The sequence below is a fragment of the Sabethes cyaneus genome, chromosome 3, assembly GCF_943734655.1.
Source record: "Sabethes cyaneus chromosome 3, idSabCyanKW18_F2, whole genome shotgun sequence".
NCBI lineage: Eukaryota > Metazoa > Arthropoda > Insecta > Diptera > Culicidae > Sabethes > Sabethes cyaneus.
This window is the reverse complement of record NC_071355.1, coordinates 17,142,198-17,153,310: the sequence shown is the minus strand read 5'-3', so window position 1 is coordinate 17,153,310 and position 11,113 is coordinate 17,142,198. Positions and strand designations below refer to the sequence as shown.

The window sequence follows — 11,113 nt, the reverse complement described above, 5'->3', positions numbered from 1 at the left end:
GAACGTAACATCAAATTAATCCATTATCCGTCTCGATAATACATTTACTCACCTTCTTCCGCTTGACAAACTTTTGCTTCTTGGTACCATTTCCGGTGGAACCGTCCTTCTTCGGCGGCTCGTCGTGATTATCCGAACTGCTACTATCGCTGTCACTATCACTGAAATTCGAGAAACAGGACGAACTTTCCGAGCTCGAGTCGCTCTTGCTGCTCTTTCGACCACCGGTGGTTGAGGACCGACCCTTCGATTCGCTCGCGGAAGCGGCCTTTTCGCTGCCTCCGGCCGGTGTTGCCGTTCGGGCAGGGCTAGCGGAAGCGATCGAACCGGTCGGGTTCGCCGTGCTCGCTACGGGAGCGTGTTTCTGTGCATCACTTGCCGACGATCCGGGACGAGCTGCACCACCACTGACCGGAATGATGTTGCCGGAGGGTGACGGAGCGGGCGTTGAGTTCGATTGATTGCGCGGAATTGCAATCTTCATACGCAGGCCGGCGGTGTCGGAGCTGGAAATAATTGTAAGTTTCAGTTTGTAATATTTAATATTTTTAATCGCGGACTCGAAAGAATTATGTTATCTTTCTGCTTAAATACACAATATTTATCCGTCAAGAAAATCAGAATCGTTTATGTTAGGATTGGGCGATACCGTTTCGATGCACGCGATATCGATACTCGAAGGCCGATATTTCGATATATTTCATCGATACTTACGACGTCGATATTATGCTAAATCGATAATTTCATCCCGATACTCATTCTCAGCCAGATTCTTAAGGAGTACGGACGCTATCGAATCGTTGGTTGTATAAAAAAGTTACAAATTGGGAAGGTGTCGAAAATTGGAACAAGTGTCCTTTATTAAAAGAAGGAAGGTAAATTAATCTCTCGAAGTGCATTACGGATTCTCACCTGCGATCCAAAGAGTATGAGCGTCGAAAACGGCACTCCTATAGGAGTGCCGATGGATCAACAAAATGGCGGATTCCACGAAAAGACAGGAGATGCCAGACACGTGCGAGAAATTTATTATTACAAGCCAACAGATGTTGGGCCTTTTAAGGTTACAGTCGAAAAAATTTACGAACTCGCTACAAGCGACAGACGAATCGGAATCAACAAAATTGCCGTAGGCAGAGTATTACAGCAGAATGGTTTCACTAAAACAGTGTTGGATATAAAAAAGGCGGCTTTTGCCAAGGTTACCGTCTACGTGGATGAGTGGAAGGAAGCAAACAGACTGGTCAATTGCCAAAACTTATCTTTGAAACAGCTAAAAGCATATATACCCAAGGGCTATCTATCCGTGAAAGGTGTCATTAACGGAATTCCCGAAGACATGAAAATGGATTAACTGCACCAAAATATCGATTCCGATGTCGAAATATTGGAACTTTTTCGAATGACTCGCAGAGATTCAGATGGTGACAAAATAACCACAAGAAAAGTCGGCATTGTTTTCAGAAATAATGTCCTCCCTAACATTATAAGAGTTTTCAGGGTACTGACTCGAGTTGACCCGTTCATCACTAGAGTTGTCCTATGTGAAAAATGTCTCCGCTATGGTCATATAACAAAAAATTGCAAGACATCAGCACCCAGGTGTTCAAATTGCGCAGAAAAACACGAAGGAGATTGTGCCAATGAAACGAAATGCGCGCACTGCAAAGGGCAACACAAAACAACAGACTATTCATGTCATTAATGACATTAATGGCAAGGAAAAACATTACATATCAAGAAGCGATGCAACAGTGCAAAATAGAAACAACAAACGGATACAGCATCTTACAAAACATGGACTCGTTTCCGACACCGTATGAAAGCTATGCAGAAGCTATCAAGGCCAAACAAAACACCCAAAGTCGTCCAACTAAACAAACAAATAGAAAGGAAAACCATGTAAACCCATCACAAACACCGAAACAAACACAAAATGAACACAAGACAGACAATAACGATAAGGTTGCGAATAACGAAAATGTGGAACGGGTAGTACAAAATAAAAAACGTAAACCGTCAGAGCCACAAGAGGTACAACATATTACAGTTTCAAGGTATTTAGAGCTTCGACAAAGATGGGAAGAGCAAATGAAAAAAACCACGTATCAAAAGGAACAGCTAACACACGCTATGTCCACAATCGTCAACGGACTATCAAATGTACTTACTGGTAATCATGAAAATGGACATGCTGTATTGAAAGACATACTAGTTTACGCGGGACAAACTCTGGGGCTCGCAACAGGTACGAATACGAATACAACTAACGATGGGCAAGTTTCGAATTCTACAGAATAATATAGAGCCTCGGCAAAAACAAGACAGAGTTGACGCATGAACTACATGAAAATAAATACGAGGCAGCAATCTTAGCAGAGATATGGTTAAATGATGATAGTTTACACTCGGTAAACATTTCAGGATTCCATAAAATTCTAAAAACCAGACAGAACCGAACAGCAGGAGGGGTAGGTATATACCTTCGTGACTTGTATAATTATTCATTATTGCAGCTTACAACAAACGATAATTTTGAAGTGATTGGCATCTATATCCCTTCTAATGAACTTAGCCTTATATCTGTGTATATAAATCCGAGAATAAGCACACCCGAACTAGAATCAAGATTATCCATACTTTTAAGCGAAACCAAATCATTAACAAACGTAATTATTGGCGGAGATTTCAACGCTCACAATACCACCTGGGGTTGCAGGAACGACAACGATAAAGGAAAATTGATTTACGAAATGTTAATCCAATCGAATCTCCTAATCTTGAATGACGGAAGCAAAACTTTTATACCCGCCACATTAAATTGTCAACCAAGTGCAATTGATTTGACTCTTTGCACCGTAAATATTTTCAATGATTGCTTTTGGAAGGTATTAGACTATAGCCTAGGCGGTTCTGGTCACATGCTCTTAGAAATACAAATCGACAACATCAAAACAAAAACAGAAAAAATAGTAGTATACAATAAGAAAAAAATTCTTGAAGAGGTAGCAAGTATTCATCCTGAAGATTTCGATTCAATAAACACACTGGAAGAAATAATAAAAATCTCTGTTAAAAATAATGCTGGATTATCTAAGCATAAACCCAAGTACTACTGGAACGAAGAGCTCACACAATTGTATAAGACCAAAAAAGACTGCAGGAAAAATTTCAATCAGCTGGCAAACATCGCCAATCTCATTGAAATGAAAAAGGCTGAAGCCAAATTTATACGCAAGAAAAAGGAGTTGATGAAAAATAAACTCGCCGAAATTACTAAACATATAGATCCTACTAACACCAGAGCAAATTGGCAATTGGTTAGAAGATTAAAGTACAACAGCGAGGATAAAAGCAAAAACAATATGATAGCAACCGACAAACAGATCGCTACGAAATTCATGGACGATAATTTCGAAGACTCCTGCAACATACAGCCAATAAGAGTGGATTCAACCCCCCAAAGTCAACTCCTTACACTGGAAAAATGCAATACCATTGTGTGCAGTAAAAAAGCAAACTCAGCGCCAGGGCCAGACAAGATCACTTACGAAATGTTACGAAATCTCAGTACAACGGTCAAGAAAAAAATAGTCGATGAACTTAACAGCTTCTACAGTGAAGGAAATCTCCCGGACAGCCTGAAGAAAATCAAAGTCGTTCCAATTCTTAAACCGAATAAGGACCCAAACAATGTCAAATCTTATAGACCAATATCGTGTTTACCCACGATAACTAAAGCGATGAACACAGCTGTTCTCGAAAAGATATGTAAGCACTGGCAAAACCACCAATTCTTACCAGAACTATCCTTTGGTTTCCGTCAAGGAAAATCTACAGAAGATTGTTTAAGGCGATACCGAAAGTGGCTAACGTTATTGTGTTAGTGCGACAAACACTGTACTGTACATCTCATGTGCTCGTTAAAAACCTAAACGTTTATTTGAATATTGCATTAGTATTGGTAATATATGTCAAATAGCGGAGCTTGCAAACATAAACAGCTGATCCGCAGCCAACCGCACTGACTATAAACATCCCGAAAAAGGGTTTGTTTTCTTTATCAAGGCATTCCGATTCAATCAAAATTAACAGCAGCAACTGAATAATGCGTAGGATCACTAGGATGTTTAATTAATCCGCTTGCATCGATTGCGTTTTTGATTCCTGCGTTTGCGTTTTGTTTATTTACATCATTCTAAGCTTATCGATGCGGCGAAAGTTGAAAGCTCTTTAAAAGCTCATTGATGTGACGAAAGTTTGATACTGTGTTGCTGCTTTTTCGGAAACCGCTAGTACAATGAAATATGTGCGCAACAAAATATCTATTAACTAATTCCAAATTATACATTGGTCGCTTTTATGAACACGTAATGATCGATATGATCAGTTAAATTTATTTTCCATTAGCAATTATGTTTTTCTGAGCGTTTGTTGATAAATAGCAGATCGATAAATGGAATGACAAGTTTTAGGAAATTGTAACAGCACTGGAAGCACTGATTCCGTGGCGAAAGCGTGCTCTGCCAATACAGATGCATTTTTAAGGTGCAAAACAATACATGCTTCGAACGGTAGCCATTTATCCAGCCATCTTTGAGCCACTTTCGGTTTCCCCTTAAATTATGCCACTAATCATATTATGCAGGCGAAGCGTGAAAAACTGTTTTGTATCGGAATTTTCTTCGACTTCTCAAATGCTTTTAATACAGTGAATACAACAACCTTAATAACTATATTGCGAGAAATGAATCTACCAGATGATATAGTCACATGGATTCATAACTTCTTGAACAACAGAATTCTGTTACTACATACAGAACAAGGAACGCTCCAAAAAACATCTTCGTCAGGACTGCCCCAGGGTGATGTGCTTTTACCGACTCTATTCAATATATATACCTGCCAACTCCACTACACCGATGGTACAGGAAATAGTGTAACAACTATCCAATTCGCCGACGACTTCTTAAAAATTATAAAAGCAAAAACGTTATCAGAAGCTAAATCCAAGGCTCAACAAGCAATTGACTCATTCACAGAATGTAGCACTAAATTGGGGTTAAAGGTAAATACCGACAAAACTAAAGTGATACTATTCCACCACAAAGCAACAGATGTAGGGTTACACATACAGGGTGAGCAAATTGAATGTGTGCGATACCATAAGTATCTTGGTATCTATATGGACCGGAATCTGGGCTTTGGTCAGGTTAGAGAACTCAGAGACAATGTAAAACACCGACAAAATATGCTCAAAATAATTAGCAGCATAAAAAAAGGTGCCACGCCCAAAGTTATGGTCTTATTTCACAAAGCCTTGTATGGCAACTATCTTGCCTACGCTAGTTCCATCTACGGAAAAACATCAAATACATACAAGCAAACACTAGAAATAACACATAGACAATGTCAGAGAATAGCCACAGGATGCACTAGGACGACACCAATAAACACGTTGGCCGCTCTGGCCAATGAGGAACCTTTGGAATTAAAAAGATATTATCACACAAAAAAGAAAATAATGCGCCACTTCAAGCAAGGTGATCAAATTTGCCACCAACTCCTACAATTAGATTTGGAAAACAAACAAGAAGAAAAAAAATATTCCTATATGGAATGGGTCTATATCGAAAATAGTGTGGAGGTCACCAAAGTTTACGAAAACATACAAATAGAAAACCCTAAGGCCATTGAAATAATAACTCAGATAGAGGACTATCCAATAAACAAGAAAAAAATGAATACCATAGTTATGAGGAATATATGCAATGCATATATAAACACTAAATTTCAGCTTTGGAGAAAAGTATATACAGATGCTTCCAGGTCTGAAGCAGGATGTGGAATCGGCATCTACGGGGAAGACAACAATGTCAGCGTTAGTATCAGGCTTGAGCAAGACTCATGCATCATGACTGCAGAACTTTTAGCCATTCGGGAAGCACTTAAAGAAATAGAACAACTTGAGCCAGAAAGAACTGTAATTCTAACGGATTCACTAGCAGCCTGCAAGTTACTAAAGTCGCACCATTCAAATAAGAAATGGGATAGATTAACCGGTGAAATATGTAACTACCTACAATCAACTGGTACGGTTCTTCAATGGATTCCGGGTCACGTAGGCTTGAGCGGAAACGAAAAAGCAGATTCTCTTGCAAAGAACGGAGTAAATAGCTTAGCCATGATTTCAAACAAACTATTATGGCAAGACATGATACGACTGCTTAAGCAACAACTATATTCGGCCACAGATTTGTGGTACAATAAATATACACGTGAAAACAACAAGGGAACAAAATTCCATCAACTGTTTGAGCACTTTCCTATAAAACCTTGGTTTTGGTTCACAAGCTTCAACGGAGAAGAAACCAGGAAACTCAACAGAATTGTAGCAGGACACGATTACTCACACTACTGGCTCTCTAAAATGCAAATAGAAAACTTTGAAGAATGCGAACTTTGTGGTGAAAAAAATACTACAGAACATGCACTATTACGTTGTATTAAATATACACATGTCAGAAACCACTTCGACTGGGGAAACTTTAAAAACATATCGGAATTGCTAAAGAACAACACGAGCGAATTACACATCGGCAAGCTGAAGGAAATTCTTCAATTTCTGGACATGGGACATATCGTTGTTTAACGACTAGACGTCACTAAAACGCTACGGTCACTGGCGAATATGAGGCATCGCTCCTCGGGCCATCACCACTCAAACCCAAAAAAAAAAAAATCCCGATACTGTTTTGATAAAGCGGGATATGCAGCTGAAAAAAAATATAGGCTAAAACTAGGCCAGGAAATGCTCAAGAAAGCAATATTTTAAGATTTTTTTCTCGCGTTGGTTTCTTTTCAGGTAGCTACTAAGCTAAAGTGACCAGATTTTTTTTGAATGAATGCGGGACATATTGAATGGCTTATTTGCTAAATCGGTTTGGTAGTAAAGATGGGATCATTTAGAAATTGGGCACTACATTTTGGCGATAGCGGCGCTCCCAGTGGCCGTGGATGTCGGATTATCCTTAAAGACCTGTGGTGTGAGTAATTGAAGGGTACAAGGAAACTCTCAGGGTTGTCCGTAAGGCGCAGGTCAGCCATTGGACCTGAACTCTTGATCGTCAACTGCGGTTGAGGGTCATTCGAAAAGTCAAAGTTGATCTCAGCTTTACGGATTGTGCTTTGGCGAAAAAACTGAATACTGTACGGCGAATCCGTCTCGGAATGGCTACAAGTGTTACCGAGCAAGTGTGAAATCCAACAGAAGCCTCAAACAACAAACAAAGGTTAGAATCCGGTCTCGTGGGCTGTGCGGCCGGAGGATATAAGGAAAATTGCTGATGTATTATCAAAACGTATGTGGTTTTCTGATCGATTATTTTTTCGTTGCTGCGAGACAATCGGGCTTTGGGTTACTATCGCCGCAGTAGGAACTTGAAAAAGTTCTATTCACAAGTATTATTACGGCTGAACAGATTATACATGTCGTCGGGGCCTCGCGTGCCGGTAAGCATTAAATAGACCCCACCGGGGGTTTCAGCCTTTAACAACTCTTATCTCTACCCCCGTGGCGTTCCAACGGGAATACGGGCTACTTTTGTGCAGATCGAAGAACAACTCCGTTGGAACCAAGGCCCTATGCTAGCAGGAAAGGGGATTTTTTGACCTTCGAAGTGATTATTCTACATAATGAATGACCAACTCAAAACAGTGTCTGATCTCCATGTTAGGCGCGGTCGATCATCGTTCTCGTGCCAATGTGGCGCTCTAAACAAAGTTGTGCACAATGGTCTTCCGGCGGAACTGGGGGTTGGAACCGACGGCTTTGCAAGCCGCTAAGTTAACCCCACTCGCAGAGCCGGCGTTACAGCGGGCGAGGCACTGTGCAGCTTAGGCAGCGAGGCCCTTTTTTGTATGCCAGAAAGGCATTGGGTTGAAAGGCCATTGTGACAGTTTTAATGATTGTCTTTTGGTGCAAATTTCGATTGCTGTACACAGTTCCCGGATTGACTCATACCCATTGATGAAGTTGAGTTAGATAGTTATAAATAATCTTGTGCCGTAAATGCCCTCTTGGGACTTGGGTTCAATAATACGCGGTATGGACTAAGCAGCAAACTTCCGAAGAAGTTATGCCTAGATAAAACAACAGGCCTGCAATTGCAGAGCAGATGCGCCAAAATGCGTCAAAAATGTTAAGCGGTGTATGTCCCAATGAGACTGTAATTTCACTGCTTGGAAGCATTCCTAGAATCTAGCTAATTTTAGTCGATTCCGTTTTGAAAGAGAGAGCCGTCAAAATTGAAGCGAAGGGTACGTTATCGAAAGCGCTTTCAATATCAAGGAAAACCCAAAGTGCCGAATCTTGATATATGAGCAATTTCTCAATTAACGTCACAACGCAGAGTAATGCACATCTGGAGATTTCGTTGGTTCAAAAGCGTCAAGTACCTCCTTGATCGAATCCTCCGAAAGCAATCGGCGTGCAAGCAGAGCCGAGTCGTTTGGCATATTATGTAACGACACATTTCAAAGCAGCGAGGCTTAACGTGAAATTAGCAGTCATTAACTTTTCGTCGGTGAGCCCAATTTCGAAAGCAGTTTTTGGACCCAAAAACGGGGTTCAGGTTTATAGAAATGTATTCACTTGCCAGTCTGAACACGGGGAATATATTTTCATGAACAAAATTTTTGTTTCAAAACAAAAAATCTGCTTTTGAAATTTGCAGAATCGATGACGACTAATTTCACCTTAATTTCATTTACACTTTACACTCAACATTTGAATAAAAGAGGAAAGGAAACAACACAAAGTATACAAATATTTCTGAACAGTCAATTGTGTTGTATAAAGCCAGGGATTGCCCATCCCATCATCATTTACCAAAGCAAAACAAAGCAAAGCCCAGGTGCTGCATTCCGCATTGTGCTACATTGTGAGGAACGTGCTGCTCGAGCCAAAGATGCTGATACATTCCGCTTACTAAACTTGACCTTCTGTTTTTATTTGACAAACCTCGATGCCAGCTGTTGCATTGCAGGACAATTGCGGGACTACCAGTGCTACGATCCTATTGAGTATAACATCCTATCTAAGCTGAAATTCGAACATACGACGACTGACTTGTTACATCAGCGTCGTACCTCGAGGCCATCTGTGAGGCTTTACCATTTACCACAGCTGCGTTAATACACAGTCTTCATAGTGATACGCAAGATACGGAAACGGGTGATTAGTCAATCGATCCTCGAATGTTCAGGTTTAAATCAAAGGCCGGGCCGAACCTATAACCGAATTATCAACGCATTTAACCTTAGCTCGGAAGTTCCGACGACAGGGAGTATTTCTACGCGCAGTTGGAACATGGATATAACCACTGCCCAAAACACGACGCCCAGACAAACTCAACGCTCAGATCGGGCAGGAGGAGAAATACAAATCGGTGATTTGAGAGATCAGCGCACATCAGTTGACCAACGAAATGGACATAAGACTGATGTATTAACTATGCCGCCTGCAAAAACATGGCCGTGCCATACAAAGTCCACAGGTCCAAGTCCCTAAAAATGAGACCTAACTGACTGCGTGATGCAGGCACGGTATCACGTTGCTCTGTATTACTCTCAATATACTCTGTAAGGTAATCTTTACAGGCAAACATTACAATCCTTAAGGCAAACTGCATTCCGTGCTGGCCGATCATGTGTAGACGGTGTTTGTGTCTGTTGAATGACCAAACCGAGGATTGCTTTAAAATCCTCTAACGATGGAGCATCTAAATGACCTCAACCGACGATATTGTTTTGCTCGCACAATGCTGAAACGATATGCAGAGCAAGTTAGACGATCTCTCCGGAAGCTCCCAGACAGCAAGTCTCAGTCAATGGAAGTGAACACTGACAATTCCACCAATATCACAGTCGCGGCACAACAGGTTGAACAGGTGGACGCCTTTCAATATCTTAGTAAACTGACAACGCCCGATGGAGGTACATAACAAGACTGATAGAGCCACACGGATCATGAAGGCCATCCTACGCTACGCCGCTGGAAGAGGACGAACTGGACGAGACCTTTCTCCAGGGTGGTCGAAAAAAACCATCAACAAGATAACAGAGTGCAACGCACAGGTATAAACTCAAATCTTCCGGATATTGAAGAGAAAAAGCGCGCCCTGGAAGTGCCGGATCATGCGAAGTTGAAGCAACTGTATCAGTTTTCAGGAAATGCGAAAGTTCTACCAGAAACTGAACGCACCCCGCAAAGCCTTGGGAACTGCCAGCCGAAATATGTCGGGAAAAGAAAATAGCAGTATCTTGACGAACGATCGTGAGATCACCGAAAGGTGGAATCACTTCGACGAACATCTGAGTGGTGCTTAAGCAGAGAACTATGGCGGAGACCGGAGGGAAAAGCAATTTCGACGTTAAGTTAAGGACGCCTTGTAATAGCTGAAGAACAATAAATCGGCTCGGGGCGGTGCTTATTAAGACAGGCCTGGAAAAGCTGGTAGCTTGTCTGCACCACCTCATTGTAGGAGCTTGGGAAACTAAACAGCTATCGGAGCAATGGAAGAATAGGGTTATCTGATCTGCCGAATTTAAAACCCAACTACCTAAACTGGATTGATCGTGCGATCACCGTTCTTAATGCACAAAGTGCTCGCTAACGTCATGTTTCGTCGATTTTTACCAATTGCAAACAGATTTGTGGGAAACTATCAAATCGCCTCCGTTAGAGGATGACAATCAACGACAGACCAAATATTTATGCCGTAAGGATCCTCCAAAAAGCGCTTGAATACAAAGATCCCACGCACCAACTGCTCGTTAAATTCAAAGCAGCATATGATACTATTGACCAAAAAGAGCTGTAGAAGATCATGAACAAGAAGTAAAGCCAGCTGTATGCCGATTTCGGGTCGAATGTCGGGTTCATCCGAATCCCGCAGAGGGTTTCGTCAAGGTGATGGTATCTTATGACTGATGTTCAACATGACGCTACATAGCAGTGTTTTGAATCAAGCGGATATCTACACGTGCGTTACGATTTTCAACAAATTTGTCTGTTTTGCCGATAACATGGAAATTGCCGGGAGAATATCTG

At 41.3% G+C, this 11,113-nt stretch overlaps 1 protein-coding gene across 2 annotated transcripts in view; it reads right to left on the bottom strand.

Annotated features, from left to right (window-relative positions):
• Nucleotides 1-11,113, bottom strand: part of LOC128739222 (histone-lysine N-methyltransferase ash1) — a 45,089-nt gene that overhangs the window by 18,220 nt on the left and 15,756 nt on the right. For both annotated transcript variants that reach the window (XM_053834677.1, XM_053834678.1), the window contains exon 3: nt 53-506. In XM_053834677.1, coding sequence (XP_053690652.1) covers nt 53-506 — 454 coding nt within the window. The remainder of the gene's footprint in view (nt 1-52; nt 507-11,113) is intronic.